Source organism: Barbatula barbatula (assembly GCF_947034865.1).
Source record: "Barbatula barbatula genome assembly, chromosome: 2".
Taxonomy (NCBI): domain Eukaryota; kingdom Metazoa; phylum Chordata; class Actinopteri; order Cypriniformes; family Nemacheilidae; genus Barbatula; species Barbatula barbatula.
The window spans coordinates 19,411,699-19,428,522 of record NC_136767.1 but is presented as its reverse complement, the minus strand read 5'-3'; the positions used below and the strand labels follow the sequence as shown (position 1 = coordinate 19,428,522).

Genomic DNA, 16,824 nt, shown 5'->3' with positions numbered 1-16,824 from the left:
AGAGCAGCGCTGCTCCACATATTCGGCTTCTAAAGCTGTCAACTATTCTCCGTCCAAACAAGGGATAAACTCTATCCGTTAAACTCGAGGTTTACCGATTAAGCCCTAAAAATCATCGCCGACATGCACTGCTGCTGACACAAATCACTTTATTTGACTCAGTCAAGTAACAGGAAAACACAAGGTAATTAATCGAAGAAGATACATCGAAATGCCTCGTACAAAATGACTTGTCTTAGTATTATAGCTGGTGTAAACTTGAAAATCGTGTGCCTCAATTCAGGGTTAAAAAAATGTATATCTCAACTTCACAAAATGACCGTACAACACAGCGAATAATAAGATATAATTCATTAACATGATTGTATAACGCCATAAGGAAAGAATATTAGAAGTCGATGTGGTAAGCTCTGTTATTATCTAGCAAGTTTATTTAGAGGAATTAAATTATGTTTTAAATATTGCTACGTTTTAAGGTACACAGACATAAAGAAAGAAAAGTCCAGATTTGATGCGCATTTGTTTGTTCTTGTAATTGTTAAATGCATGTCCTCAATTGTAAACATGAAAATCATAACATTTGTCAAGGATTGTGCATGATCATAATTACAAAAATCTTAACTTAAATAATTTACATCGTTGATGAAATATTGCTAAGAAGCTGGGAGTCTAAAATTGTAAGATAATCTAAAGCCACCACAATCATTCCAGTGATTATAAAAAAGCTGGATCACTAAAAAGATTTCTTTGCTGTCCCCATACACACACTGGTACATTAGAGCAAACAAGCTTTATAAAATCACAAACCCTGATTGTTGTCGCAATAACAGCAGAGACATTGGGCCAAACAGCAGTTTGTGAATCAAATTCCACTCATTCATCTCTAATGAAATGTGTAAGCCAAGATAATATAAAACAGGACTTCTTAAGCAAGAAAGACTTTTGCAGAAATGTTTAACATGTCTTTCAGACAAAAACATTTTTTTCAAGAGCCATGAAATCTTCAGCATGCAAGAACAAAAGTACAGAAAACCAACACACATAACATTAGGCAGTGCCATATCTTCAGCATAGAGTTACAAACTGACATACCTCCATGACTTTGGACATAAATTGTATACCTGAGCTGCAGAACTTTAAATCTAAATTGGGCATTTAAAAACACATGATCAGGTTAGTTATTCCTGAGGGAAATTCATTTTGGGAAGCGCTTCCCCTGAAACTCAATATATATAAGAAACAGATTGCTTTCAGTGCTTATTTCGTTTTTTAATATATGGAAGAGTAACGATAGTAGGAACTACAAATATTGTACTTTTCTATTGTACATTATTTTTACCAGTACAATAAATGATAAATAATTATACAAAATAAATAAAACAATAAGTTAAGATAAATGGAGGTCATATGCTAAACTTGTGATATTCCCTTGCAGCCTTTACTAAATAAATGATAATCCGGTGTTAATATCTGTCGTTCCTGAACGCTCTGTTGTTAAAGCTCATTTATGGAAACAAGAAGATGACCAGTGTAGACACATAATAAACAAACGGCTGTCATTGCAGTCGAGACCTAATCACAGTGCATATTGACCGATCTGGAGCTGTTTTTTTAAGCGGATGTCTGTGCTGCAGCTGTGGATGGACTTTGTCAGTTTGTAACGAAAATTGAATGATCGAATAGCGTGCAATAGTACAACCTCCACCACCACATTCTAAGAAAGAACACATTCAGTCCGAAAACATTCCAAAATTCATTGCCTTGCAAACTGCTAACAATTCTACTTGCAGGACCATTGTCAGGTGGTCAAGCTTTTGGTCAGCCGCTGGCTTCCTGTTTAAGGCGTTGGCTGCGGGCCTTGTACACCTCAATCAGGAGGTCTTTCACATATTGGATCTCTCGTTCCACTGATTCTGCCTTGTCTCGTAGCTCGCGGTTTCTGCCCTCCAGACCATGAAGCTGTTCTTCCAATATGTCCAACTCCGCTCGCTTCCTTTGACGATATCTGTCGGAAAAGTAAAAAAAATATTTCCTGCTTTAATTTACAAAAAATTAAAAAATCCCATTAGCTACCAAATCTGTTTTGATTAATTCCTGGAAACCTCACCCATACAATTTTTTTTAATACTGTTATAGCTGTGACTGAAAATGCAATACCTGTGAGCTGCTGTCTTGTTCTGATCTCTCTTCTTCTGTTTGCGTTCACCACGGTTTCCTTCAATAAGTGGCACCTCAAGCTCTGGTTTCACAATGCATGGGTCGACTCCTCTGGCACACGGGGAGCCCATTTCAGACCCGTGGTGGTCAGGACTCAAGCAGTCGGGGCCTTGGCCTTCAAGAAAGCGACATTGAAAGTTGTTTTGTTGACGATGAATCTCTGTGCTTTCCGGTTTAACTGGTTCACTGATGGCCCCCAGAAAGCTGTGGTAGGCCTCTTCTTGGGGTGTGCTTTGGATGAAACAGCTTTCGTTGGGTTCCGTCTTCCAAGGCATGCTGGCCTTAACATCACTTGCGGTAGCCTTTGCATTACTCATCATCTCCATTTCTGTGCTTCCTGCAATGCCATTTAAATTTACTTCTCTGACTCCATACATCATCATTTCGTCTTTCTTGTTGGGAACTTGAACGGGTCCACTGAAACTGTACCCACCGCCGACAACCTTACTCGGGCCAATGGCCTCTTCTGTGTAGCGGCAGTTCCTCTCCTCTTTGGGTAAAATGGAACACCTTCGGATCTCCACCGCGCTGCCCAGGCAGTAGCCTTTGCCAACCACCCGTTCATCTTCTGCACAGCTGTAGCTACCACCAGTTACAACAGCTGAGTTACCTGAGGAATTTCCTTTGGAACTCCAGATGCTACCCTCGAAGGTGTCGCCAACCCTTGCGCCATCGGGAACTCGCTTGCGGCTGCAGACGTTGCTGTTGGTTCGGCTGCTACTGTAGGGGGCATGTCTGGGAATCTTGGAGCGGCCAATGGGACCCCCACAAAAGCTCAGCAAGTCAAGTTCCCCAGTTGCCAGGGTAACAAGTAGAGGGCTGGATTCTGATTGGTTGGAAGTAGAATATGATGTGTACGGCAACTGGTAGTACGATGATGGACCAACTGGCGTTGGACCCTTGTCGCATTTGCCTAATTTGGAGGCTTTCTCTGGGAGTGGGTCAGACAGGAAGTAGTCCTCCAGCTGAGCAAGCTCCTCTTGCAGCAGAGAGGTCATGACCTCCAAATCTGAGGGCACCTGGATGTCATGCTGGAGGGGCGAGGGGGGAAGGGATGCATTGGGGGAGGGAGAGGCGTGAGGGGTTGGGAGGTACGAGGAGAAATCTACTTCTTCCGTCATCCAGTCACTAAGACCATCACCTGTGGGGAAAATAGAGGTCAACATGTTAATCGCTGGCCTAGAGATCCAATAAAACACAGTTAATAAAATAAATAAAATAACAGTATTTATTAACCTGTTAAAAATACTTGTCTTAGTTCAGTGCACTTAAAAAATTTAAAATCAGAAAACCTGTATTATAGTAGCGCGTTATCAACAAATATTATAAAATAGATCCACATTGGTAGTTTTACTCACTGTTCAAGGAGAACGAAATGTGCTGCAGTGCGGTGCCCACCTGAAACTGGGAAAAATAAAAAACTGTATTCACTGCAACTCACCAATTAAGTGCTGGCTCTCCTCTGGCCCCTCCCCTCTGCGCCCCTCCGATTGGCTGTGGTTAGCCTGTGGGTGAGAGAGAGTGAGGGGGTCTGCCGGGCAGACAAGTAGACTCTTCCAAATGGGTGCTGACATTGTCATCATCCTGTCTGTTGATCCTACGATTCAAATGTCCGAGCTTAGAGTGCACAACAGTGAAGTTCGAGAGTTGAGCCACAGAAAACAGGGCTTGGTGTGCATTATGAAACCTAAAAACAATGGAAGAAATGATGAAGACGGTGTGGTAAAACGCATTGCGTTCCACCTAGTATCCAAAATATACTACCACGACAACTATACATTTCCAGTTGTTGGGGTAGGACGGAAGAAAAATCGTTGTCTCCCAAGTGGTGAAACTTTCCATTCTAAATATGTCCTGGCACACCTAAATTATCTTAAAATAACTTACTGTCCATGAATCTATATTTTAAGAATTTTAACAACATCACATACAATGCAAACTGAGTAAAAAATAATATAACCGTCCATTACATTGCAACGTCAGTAAAGACATGTGATTAGCGAGGGACCAATTTAGAAAACTACCACTCTTCCATCCATCAAAGTCCCTCGTGCCCACTTAGGGGAGCCCTACTGAGATCCTAGAGAACCAGGCGAATGCTCTACTTGTGGGATTTTTAGCAGCCTGTATATTCAAGACCCACAGATGGCTTAAGCTTGGCACACAAAGACAAAAAGCTTCTTTGACCACACCAGTAACCAGTCACAATAACAAAAAACTTTAAGAATGCTTTTTTCAATTGAGCTTTAATTTATTGAGGCTCAATTTTGCAATTAAAAATAATAATTCAGTAATTGAGACAATGAGGATTTTATTTCAATCTGATATGCTCTAATAATCGTGACATTTAGACTGAAGTCCCTTTTGTTTACAATCTAAACTCAGACAAAGAGCATCATTTTTGGTTGACAGAAAAATCAAGCACAACCTAGAAAACAGCCAGACTCCAGAAACAACCAAATTATTTTTAATTCACCTTTTACAATAAAAAAGTTATCCTTTCTAGGCACATGGCAGGTGAAAACCTCTGAACGGAATCATGAGATGCTCGGCGAGCACGTGGGTTATAGTGTATGACGTAATTCCATAGCAAAGACACAGAATCTTTGTGAAAGCCTCGAAACGGTTTAAGCTTTTGTCTTCACCGTGGCTATTTTCGAGTGAAAAAACAATGCTTGGTGCATGCAATGCGAATCCATGCATAGGGCGTACAAACATGAGATGTTAAAAACAAATAAATAAAAAACTTAGAATGAACGTCATGGTAGCACCTGTACAGCCTTTGCACTGTTGTTTAAAGAGATAACGGCAATAAAGGTTCTTTCTGTAGCACATTAATAACTGGTCTATAGAAAACCGGACAAAGCTGTCCATCAAACAAGCATGGCTTTATTAATTTCCGAATAGACCAAATAAATAAATTGTTCAAAATAAATGCTGCACTTAACGTCAAAATAGTAAAAGGCGTGTCAAATGTCTATATGTAGTCTCAATACTATAAAGTTACTGAAGCCACTAAAACAGACGATATGAGTTTCTGAAACTTGACAAAGAAGCAAAGAAGCAAAGCACACTCCATATAACATCTCGTGTAACACTGTTACAAGTGACAACACATATAACAGCACTTAAACTAAACCAATAGATAGAAAAAGTCCATAGCCAGCAGACAAAACCAACAATGCTTCTAATAAAACACAGAAAAGTAAGAAGTTACACTTACTCCATCCTTGCTTAAATGTTTTGGGTTTAGAGTGCGTTGCAAGAGCAAAGCACAGCGTTTCTTAAGGATCGACGAATCAACTGAATTAAAAAGCCATGTTTCCTTCGGAGTGCCTAGGACTGAAGTGCTGTTGGTCTTGCTTTGTTGTGATGGAGTTGATGACTGAGAATCGGCTAATTGAGTCAATGCATCAGGTCACCCACACCTAGCAACCAGCTGCGTCACGCGGTCAGCCCCCACTGCTATAGATTCCTCCGCCCTATGGATTGGTATTGGTAGATAAGTTTCACACTCGCGCTTAGAGGGCGGCGAAAACGCCCACAGGATCTAGGTCTCATTTTCTCCTCTAAAGTCTGTACAAACTCAGCCCGTTGACATAAACTCAAACTAAAACGATTAATAATGTTTTGAGCCTGTACGTGTAACGAAGGCTGCTAGTAAAGCGGGCTGGGGAAATTCGCGTGTAACTAGAGTATGTTGTTATACATTAATCATTTATAACATAACACGTTTACAATGCCACTCAGATGTGTATTGTTTCACAGGGACTACTTGATTTCTTCTAGCGAGGAAGAACACTTTCTGCTACCCAGGAGATACGTGGCTGTTGTTGCAGGTTAGTTGCATCAGCGCTTCAAGCTGTTAGCAGATTCGCTGGATAGACTGAAGCCGTCGCGCAGCCATTGGCTGGAGCGGAAAGTGTTGTCGTCTCTGATTGGCTTAGGGCAGGGAAACGTTGCATCCCAGTGGTCCTTGGTTTTCCACTCTCCGAGCACATGTTTCACGTAAACATCTCGAGAGTACGTCCTGAGAAGTGGTTAAACTTTCATGTCGCAGAAGGACGGTTTAATGAACTTTACTGACAAAACATTGTAACATTAGTCGTATCATGTGGTACGGGCTTTGAACCCTTTGCCTCACTTTTAATTGATATTTAACCGCACGGGTATACTGTTAACACATTTAGACCATTGTCGGATTTCTGATTGGATTGTGTTATCGCTTAAACCCTACACGTTTAAAGTTCAAGTGTACGTAATTAAATAGGATTATCATCGATTTTAAATTAAAGTCCCGGTTTATTTGCTTGTTCCTGTTGAGCATTGTCATGGCAAACAACAGTGACGTTACTATCTATGATAATATATCAAATGTATCATAGGTTAAACTATAGCGAGATCATTTTACTGAACTCTGTGAAGCAGGTGGATTATCATTCTATCAGCATTTCTGTAGGAATGTAGCTAAATTATGCAAAACTCTATCTTTTGTTTGATATGTTTTGGTAGATTAAGTAAGTATGGCCGCAACTGTACAAGTACGCGCTGGGTGATTCAATTCACGTGCGGTCACAGCGAGAGAAGACAAATAACCTCAAACCCAAGCGTACATCTCATTTAATTCCTGTTAATAACGGTTTTTCGAAGAATCAAGCTTTGTTTTCCCCCTCTCAGCAAATCCTAAAGCTGATTGAAGGAGCTATGTCTTCCTGTTGCTATAGTAATAGCGAACACTGCCCCCTATTTTAGACATGTTTTCTGGTTGCTGTTGCCATGGGATTTGCAACGAGCGCTCTCGCTCCCTTTTCGGCCCGTGCTTTTCAGTTTCGCCTCTGTGATCTAAAGTGACATTCCCATAAAAGTTGATTTAGTTATAAACACAATTACACAATTACAACAAGTGCATATCAATGAGAGCCTCGCAGTGAAAGGTATTACTGAGGACACCTTTCTCCAATGTTTAATGGGTCGTTTGGTAACATCAATTGCGCTTAAAAAAGTAGCCACAAATGAAAAGTTACTATCTTGGAGATACTCAAAATGACTGTGGCTGACATTTATTTCGGATCTTTAGTTTATTTATAGTTTATGTAATGAAATTTAAAAGCGTCCATGAACATTTTGCCAACACTCTTAAGCAAGCATAGAAAACTATGAATGCCCTGTGTCCGATCAGGCGTAATATTCAGCAGCTTTGGCATAAATTGATTTTATTTACACTTTGCATGAGAGAAGTTGACACCTGCTTTCTATAGCGCACTGGATCAAAGAGGGGCTTCTCAAAGTACTGTGATACTGTAATGTTTCTTGTGAGTCGGCTCAGCCTCGCAGTTGTAGAAGTAAGGCCTGATGCAATCTTCGCGACCGCGATCGTAACGTTGAAGAGACTGAGATAATAATGGTTGTTGAAGTGTGGGATCTCTCCCAGGAAAGCGCTGACTCTCCCAACTCGCCGTGTCTTAATTGGTCCGTGGGGGCGCCCTGTTTGCGCAAAGCGTGAGAGAAAGTCAGCAGAACACACACGGGCACCTCAGCCACCGACAGCACCGATGTTGTCGGTGCATCATACTTTGAGTAGCTGTTTGTATTGCGAGTTTTTCCCACCTACGTTAAGAAATAGCTGATCTGGCGGATAGAGTCGTAGGTTCACGGCGTACCCGTAATTAATCACAGTTTTTGAGGAAAGAAGATGGCGCGAGTGATAAATCTGTTATCCTCAAAAGCCATGTGCGTAACTATTAAAAAAATGCTCATTCCACTTAGAGACCACGTGGTCTAATTGAAAGAAACCTATTAAACTTTGTATTTTAGTTTGTTTATTTCGCTCATTTTGTTTTGGTCTTTTCAACCCCCTCCCCCGCGCTATGTATGTTGAGAAGGAGTGGGTGAGAGAGTAACGTACGCACCACGCCAAGTTCATGTTATAGCACACACATTAGTTACAGTTACATCACAATTTCATCACCATCTCCCTCTGAATTCAGTGTTGAATCTTTTTCATTCCCCCCTAAAGTTCAGATGACTTTGTATAGGCTATAACTTCGTTTTAGCAGATCAACATCCATCCAAAAATATCAGCAGTCAGTGTCCCACAGAAGTAATAATTCCTAGGGAATAGAGCATCCCCATAACCCTATTTAGAAAAACAAACTTGGAGAATAATGTGGCTAAAACACATGTTGCACAGCATGCCATGAATGCATTTAACGTGCATCGCAGCGATTTCACTGACTGTTCTGAGAGCGCGAGCTAGGCAGCGCTCAAGTTGTTTGATTGTCAGCCTAAAGTGTATCTGTCTCGCGCCTGCAGTTATTTAGCGAGCGAACACCAAGACCCAAAGACCGGGGAGATTGGGTTGGGGTGCACTCAAGGTCCTGCATGTAGTCTTTCCTTTTCTCTAGAGAATAAACTATTGGTTATTTACCATTAAAACAATGTGAAAACAATTTTTATAATCAAATGCGTTGAACAAACTGCTGAAAGCTCTTATTCTGCCATCACAGCAAAACCCATAGAAACCAGTTTCAGTCAAAACAATACAAACATAAGATGTATAGGAATTTCTATTTGCAAAGACATTGCATAGCCTACTATACATTTATTTCTAAGTATGTGCAATCCCCTGGGATCGAACCCACGACCTTGGCATTGCTGGTAGCAGGCTTTAACTACTGAGGCACAGGAAAGCTATGATGATTTAAGCTGTTTTATAGTCTTATTGTATTAGTGTCAATTGGGTAATATTGCAACCATGAACTTCGGTGCGTCTGAAAGCGCCGTACATGCGCACTTCGTAAACTTTTCGTGTGACTATGCTTGTGTGAAAACGCTCGCTGGTTCACATAGACGGATTAAGTCGGCTGATCACGACTTCAAAGTCTTGGGCTATTGATTCCCGAGTGACTTCTCAAAAGGTCTCGGAGTTGATCATGTCGGCTCAGTCCTCAGATATTTGCAAGGCACAAACCTTCCCGCTCTCTTTGATTTGGGAGTATTCAGCTGCTTTATAGTAGGCCTACGCTGTCTTTGAAACTCAAAGATCTTATAGGTTTAATTGGTGCCTTTGTAGAATGTTTACTTGTTACATATTTTAAAATTCAAGCCAAGATTTATATAAATGTTTTAAGTGCTTAAAGAAAATAGAGACGCTCTCTTTGCATTTATTACGTTGTTGGGGTTAATTCATTATGCTTAAATGTGGCTTAACAATTGTAACGTGTGATGCATTTGCATCAAGTGATAAATTAATTGGTGAGGCTCTGCTGGTGTAGACAGATGGCATCATTATAGCGCTGATGACATTTGTAGTTGCACATTTAACTGTTATGGTAATGACTGGGTGCGAGGCAGAGAAGAAAACAAGCTCAGGGCCCCGGGGCCTCAGAGCAGAACACTGAGCGGAACGCAGATCCAGCCCTCGCATCTGGAGCATGAAAACAGCAGTGAGAGGCGTCGACTGGCGCCCTCTACTGGACAAAAAGCACCAAACAACTTTCCCGATCGACAAGTGCAGATGCTGCCACAGTCCAATAATCACACATCAAAATTGAACATCGAATCGATAAAATTAAGTTTAACACGAAAAGCCGTTAAACCATATGTTAAAAAAGGAACAGGCCCAAACAAATGTTCTTATTTTTAAACCCCAAGATGATTACGGGGGGATTTCCTGAGCATTTCCCAAGACATTTACAGGTAACGGATGTCTGAAAAACAGATGTTAGCTCAGGAAAACAACAGCGAAAAGTCAATTAACTAAACAGTATCCTGCTGAGAATTACAAAGATTCAACATATCGTAAACTATTAGCAGATTTAAAGCAACTGTCTAAAAAAGGATGCGATTTTTCTATTAGATCAGTTTGAGGTCTTTTTGCATACTTAAAGAGTCTCGTTTACGTTCATAAGTAATTATTTCCCACTGTATGCATGATTTAATATGTGTCTTTGCATTTTTAATAATGACACAAAGTTTGCACGAGTGAATGATATAAAAACGTTTTCTTGTAATAAAATGCATTTAACAGTAAACCCATGTTATTGTGTATCTGTTCATTTATCAAAGTTGCCTTAAGTCAGACATGCGTTATGCTATATAAACAAGTACAGCTTTATTTCAATTCATTATTTATTTTAAGCTATAACATAATGTGGCAGACAGCTGTACAGCATACATGTTTCTGTCAAATTGTAACAAGTCTATACTTAAAAATATACTGTTAGTGATGAACTGAATTATAAAAAAAATCTCAATAACATAAAAGATATCCAAAAGTATATAAATAATCTGAATAACACACAATATTTGACTATGAATCAAAGTGGCACATCCACACATTTTCAAAACCCTGAAATAAAAAGATGTGAAAGTCATAGTACACATATTAACATGGGTAAAGCTTTGGCAAGACAAAATCTTTCAATACGAGTGTACCAGGGTTTACTTTTTAAAAACACAAAACATTCACTGCAGTGGTCCCTGACCAATACATACTGTAACAAATCAGGTAGCAGGCGTAATTCTTTTTGTTACATGTCTAAGCTCCTGAGCCATTTGTTTAAGAATCTTTGCAGAAAAAGAGTATAGTAAAAATGGAAAATACACATATTATCACATATACATATTAACCTTGAAACTGTAAATAAAAAAATGTGAATGCTGCCTGAAACAAATCATGAATACTGTCAAATACAAATGTTTCAATACAGTGTCATTCCTGTTTCTGCAAAAAAAGGAAAAGTAAGTGTTGGTAATACAGATATGTATTGTGTAATGACGCAAAGGCTTGGAACCTTAAAATTAACACAAAATTAGAAATGTAAAAATATGTATAGATATGCATATTGAGCATATGATTTATATGAAATTCTGTAAGCTCTAAGCTTTGCAAGTGTTTTGTATTTCAATAATATATAGAATGTTTTCTCTCTCTCTCTCTCTCTTTGACCATCAGTTCCACAATAATATATTATTATCAGGCCATATGCATCCAGTTCTTCTTGAGTTCAGTCAGTGCTGGCCGAAGTTTCTAAAGAAATATGACATAATTCTGTAATAAAAATGTCCTTTCAAATGAGTCCTGCCTGATCTGCGGTCATTGCAGTCGGATTTCATTCCACCGGCTCTCAGGTCATAAACTGCGTGTAGCCCTCAGCTCCAGTTACTATGACATCCATCCAAATCCGCATGGCCTCTGGAGACGGCGCCACCATGAAATAGAGTCGATCATGAGTCTTCACACAGAAGGTTAGCGAAGGATTTGGACTCTGTAAGGATACATGGAAAGTTAAAGTGTGTGTAAAAGTGTCGGAAGATTGTGAACAACAGCAGGGCAGGAAAAACGGAATGTCGCAGGAGCAAAAAGGAAAAAGTATGACGAAATGTATGTGAACATGCGGCCGCTTTGATCTCTTTCGCCTTCTGCTGTAAGAAATTCTCTTTATGGAAAGACGCCTGTCTGTTTAAAGTTTTACCATGTGCTAGTAGGTGTTGCCGCTGTAGCATGAGCGGTGTTCTTTAGCTTTGTGTGGTATGATGATTTATTGATGTTGACAGTAAATAGGAGGTGCTGAAACAGTACAGCATACAGTTTGTGTATTATTGCCCTTACCTTGGTTGCACTGCGCAGGTGATCGTAATAGACCTCCTCTATGGCTTGGAAGTAGATGACGCCCTTTAGTTTGGTCTCGTGCTTATCTGACGAGTAAATAACATGAAGTGCTATTAAAGAAAATGAAATCGAGAAGATTTTTGAGGAGAAAATAGAATAATTGTACAGATTAGCTTTATTATTCATTAAGAGGGATTGAAAGGAGATTACATATACCAGTTGACATTTATATCTTATTTGCATTACATGATGGGTGTGTTGTGATTTGTGTTTTACATGTGTAATAAATCACTCAGTGCAGGATACAGAAATAAAAAACTACAAAATCTCTTTAAAGCTCTGCCTCAGGAAATAAAACAAGCATATAAATTAGATGTTAATTCTGGAAGCGCACACTGTGAGTCACCTAAGAAGTATTGTCTGTCTCAATTTAACGCTGTGTGACACCCACAGTAAACCGCCGCTACTCTAACAGACCTCCTTTTTCACTTCTTAGTGCAAATTAACACATATCTTCAGATATATCTCAATATAGAATGCACGCAATGTTTAAATCCACTGTTGAAGTGTGTGACAGCCTCCAGTGAGCCCCCTCGAACAAATGTCAACGGTTAAGATTTTTTTGTTTCCTTTGAACCTTTTTTTTTCTTGCCCACCTCAAATCATTATACAAATTTGCTTAGTAATAGGATAAATTGTTTTTGTGTTTCATGTTTTTGAAGAGTTGTAACTGTAGTATTGTTACTCGGAACAGAGCCAGGGGTAAATCTACACCCCCATCCCTCACAAACGCGGGGTTGGAGAAAGTATTGCAGTTTATTTCATCATATTCATCATCATCATCATCATCACTACTAACATGAGGAGTGAGGGGGTGAAAAGGCTACACACGAGCAATATGTATGTGTGTGAGTGCATGTGAGAAAGACACATAGCATCTGAAAGCAAGACAGGATGATTGAAAATTTAGATGAAACACTTCACTTGAACATACCACTATATCAACTGTATAAGACAGTTTTCTTAGAATTTTATGTATCTCATACTTTTGCATTTCCTCCTTATATATTACAATTTTAAGTAAGCCACACAGAACATAAAAAACATGCTCTTATTCACATTTAAATTCGATGTAGTTTGCTGGAAAATCAAATAGTATAAAATTGCTTGTTTCATAACTAGTTTATAAAAAATATTACAGCTGTAGTGGCAAAAAATGATAACAGCACTTTCTCTAACAATGTAATGAGGAAAAAATGTTATGGTTATCTCACCTGCGTAATAAGAGAAGGTCCTTTTAAGTCGATCAAAGACAAACCAGCGTTTCTTCCAGGATTTGATCTTGCCGCCCATCTTCACGAGATGGCCCTTGCACATTTTCTCTGTGACAATGACATATGCACAGGTGTCCACGCAGTGGCCCGATGATTCCACGTGAGAACGCAGGTCGAACTCTTCTTTCCGAATAGGCAGGTAGCGTGTCATTGGCCGAGCCTGAGGAATGAAGAGCTGAGATTAGCAATTGCCAATCTTTTAATAAGTATGCTTCAAATATGTATGTACAATAGTAAGAGAAGAAATTGTTCTTATTAAATGTATGCTTTATTGAAATCTAAAATTATTCCAAATGTTTTGACAGACAAAAAACTATTTGTGAGAATTGTATTAAACTGAATTTATATTAATTGCAATAACTTACAGGCTGAATCAATGGTTCGAGTAATGTCACTTAACTGTATTAAAAACATGGGTGTCCTACTGCCCCTGCCCTTCCCTGCCTAATCTCCCTCCTCTTTCTCCCGTCTTATCTCTTTTCTGCTGTCTCCCTTTCACCATCTGTCTGTGCGCCTCCTCTCATTCTCCTGCTGTGCGGAGCTGCTCTCTGTACATTCGCGCCTCCCGCCTGGGCCACTCAAGCTGAGCCAATGACCTCATAAAGACTTTTAAAGAGCAACTCAAAACATCCACTGACCCCAGAGCTGTGCTGGTTAAGCAGACTGCTGTGCTAAGTGCTCTACACAGACATAGAAACTGTCTGCTCAAGCGAGGGCAGACGCTAGTCTCCTGACCTTAGATCAGTGTTTGAAACCAGATATCCCTTATGTTACCACTTCATCACAAAATGTATAACATAAGCTGTAACATTAACCAACATTTTGACAATATAATTCGATATTTTCATATTGTTATAAATGCAATGATTTGTTTTAATATACACTACTGGTTAAAAGTGTTTCCACATTTTAGAAATAAAAAAGCTCATCAAAACTGCATAATAAAACAACAGGAACTGTCAGAAATATATGGTTTATATATGTTTAATACATTTCTTGTAATATTTTAACATATTCAGTGTAGTCACCTTTTGATTAGAATTAGCAGAAATGTTCTCTTGCCATTTTTCTCCTGGGGCTTCACCCTGAGATGCTTTCTAAACAATATTGAAGGAGTTCCCATATAATCTTGCTAGCTCTTCTTCAGTATGCAGTTGAAGTAATTCATTTCAAAGACATTTGTATTAAATACAATTTTAATTTGTAATGAAAAAAGTGTATATTTGCATTTTTAAATAGTGTATAGTATTATATATATATATATATATATATATATTTATATATTAAGTATATAACAATATATATATATATTTTTATATGTATCATTACAAACATTTAAAGCACCTTCAGATCAAAACATTTTTCAAGAAACACTCAAGTGTTCTGAATCTCTTGACCGGTAGTGTATGCATATACTGTATATTATATACTAACTTGATCTATATCAAATCTGAATGTACATTCTGATTGGGAATTATAATTAACCGTATTAATTAGTCCTTTTAAAATAATATCTGATTTTATCATACGAATATTATGCTAATATCTATTGAAATGTTTTAAATAGATATTTATGAAATAAGAATAATGATATTTTCAAATTCATCTTTAATTTGGTTAAACTTGTGATTTCCCCTTTTTAGCCAATTAATTATACTTAAGATATGAATGTAGGGAGGCAGAGAAAGTGTTTTGAATCATAATGGCCCTTAAGGCAAAACTTTAAACGGGTTCTGAATTCATTTACAATATTATTATATGTGTAGAATTAACAAAATATTGATGATCCTGGTTCTTAAAGAGATCTTGTCAATTCAAAGCTGTATGACTTTCTTTCTTCGGCATAACACAGAAGATATTCTGAAGAATGTTGTTTGTTAAACGGCATCCATTTACTTGCATTGGTTTTGTGTTCATACAATGCAAGAGAATGGGTGCCAATAGTGTACGGTTACCAACCTTCTTCAAAATATCTTCTGTTGTGAAAGTCATACCGCTTTGAAATGACAGAATCTTCATTTTTGAGTGAACTATCCCTTTAGTATCATAATTATTAATATCAAAATCTGTAAGTGTTAAACTAACATACTGACCTGAGCGCACTGTTTATCCCTCATCTTGACCTCTTCCTCCACCAGCCTCTGTCTGTGTGCAGTCTCATCGAGCAGCCTCCTCTCTACCTCCTCTCGCCTCTTTCTCTCTTCCTCAAGCTGCTGCTTCCGTGCCTGAACTTCCCTCTCCTGATGAAGAGACAGACAGACAGATTAAGACACAGAGGGGCTTTAAATCAACAGTGAGAAGAATTAATAGGTGAAAGGGAAAAAAATGACATACAAATACATAAAACACACAGCGCAGCGTGACTGGGGATGCATGAAAAAATTATTCAGCCAGAGATTGTCTGAGTGAGTATTACTGTCAGAGAGCTTGTTAAGATCTAGCCTTTCATGTCGATCACTCTTTGTAGGTAAGAAACAATCTTTAATGCAGCGATGCCAAAGGGACTGCAGCTTCCTTTTTAAATTCATGAAAAATATCTCTTTTATATGAAAGACAGGGAGACGGATAGATTATATTTTACAGGCAATTAAACTTTAATGGTACTCACTCGACTCTCTACCAACCGGGCTTTTTCCTGCTGGGCCTCCTTCAACATCTTCTCCATTTCCTCCAACCTCAGCGCTGCCAGTCCATTGTTACTGAGGGAGAAACACACACACATGGTTACTGTTGCCGTGGCACCGGCAGAGGAAGACAGTGGGACATGAGTGCTGGACAATCCGGACAGATCATAGTTCTCTTCACTGACTTTTTATAGGCTTAGAAGCTGTGTTGAAGGAATATGGGAATTTGTGTTATTTTACTTTTCAGAGAAAACCTACATGCTTTCATGAGGCCCCATCTAAAAAAAAAGGTTGACCGGGTGAAGTAAGGGGAACTGTAGGAGTCTGAAAAGTGCTGAAACGTCTTAGTAAAATCTACTGTATGTGGTCAAAGCTGCCCAAGACTGTTGCTGCTGGAAAGTAGGCCAACATCAAGAGAGCGTCTTTTTGTGACGAAACACCTGAAGGGATCATACGCTGTACAATGACATTCTGTGCTTGTTCTGCCTCGGGACAAGAGGGAACTTTGAAGACGAGAAGAATAGCGTGACTTTTGTATGGATGCCTGTGTTGTCATGGAAACAACCTGGGAACTATTCTGGGAAAAGCATGAAAAAACATTTATGGGGAAATTGGGCGGCGTGACCTGTCGCCAAGGGAATGGAGGTAGAACGGAGGGTTCCCTTGACAACTGCATCTCACCTTTCAGGTGAGCAAGCCGAGTTGTTGCCAGTAGATACGCTGGTCTCCACGCTGTCGGAGCTCTCCAGACTCAAAGTGTCATACGTGGATTCTCCAGCTGGGGGTGCTTGGTGGTGCAGAATCGAGTGGTGTACCATGGGAGCTCCTGAAGACGAGAAAGGTGAATGGGCGCCATGTGGTGCCCCCCAGTGGCCTTGAGGATCTATCGCAGGTTTCTGTGTAGGATCTGTAGTGCGGATTCTGGAATCGTCATATGGGTAGAGTCCTAAAGCAGAACAATTAAATCACTGTAAGGCTTTAGTCCGTAACCACCTTGTTTCTTTAGGTTCTTTAGCCCTTATGCTCAGCAGAACAT

At 39.4% G+C, this 16,824-nt stretch overlaps 2 protein-coding genes across 2 annotated transcripts in view; both read right to left on the bottom strand.

Annotated features, from left to right (window-relative positions):
- Window positions 1–133: 133 nt before the first annotated feature.
- atf5a (activating transcription factor 5a) lies at window positions 134–5,693 on the bottom strand. Its single transcript, XM_079473859.1, has 4 exons — window positions 5,441–5,693; window positions 3,659–3,904; window positions 2,158–3,358; window positions 134–2,005 (listed from the first exon to the last, which is right to left on the bottom strand). The coding sequence occupies exons 2-4, from the start codon at window positions 3,798–3,800 to the stop codon at window positions 1,819–1,821; spliced, it is 1,530 nt and encodes a 509-aa protein (XP_079329985.1). The 5' UTR covers window positions 3,801–3,904; window positions 5,441–5,693; the 3' UTR covers window positions 134–1,818.
- A 4,614-nt stretch (window positions 5,694–10,307) lies between these two features.
- The window catches only part of phldb1a (pleckstrin homology-like domain, family B, member 1a), a 29,636-nt gene continuing 23,119 nt past the window's right edge, over window positions 10,308–16,824 (bottom strand). The window contains exons 19-24 of the mRNA XM_079478462.1: window positions 16,470–16,734; window positions 15,773–15,863; window positions 15,258–15,404; window positions 13,105–13,324; window positions 11,831–11,916; window positions 10,308–11,486 (exon numbers count right to left, since the gene is read on the bottom strand). Of these exons, the coding sequence (XP_079334588.1) occupies window positions 11,346–11,486; window positions 11,831–11,916; window positions 13,105–13,324; window positions 15,258–15,404; window positions 15,773–15,863; window positions 16,470–16,734 (950 nt within the window). The 3' untranslated portion in view covers window positions 10,308–11,345. The remainder of the gene's footprint in view (window positions 11,487–11,830; window positions 11,917–13,104; window positions 13,325–15,257; window positions 15,405–15,772; window positions 15,864–16,469; window positions 16,735–16,824) is intronic.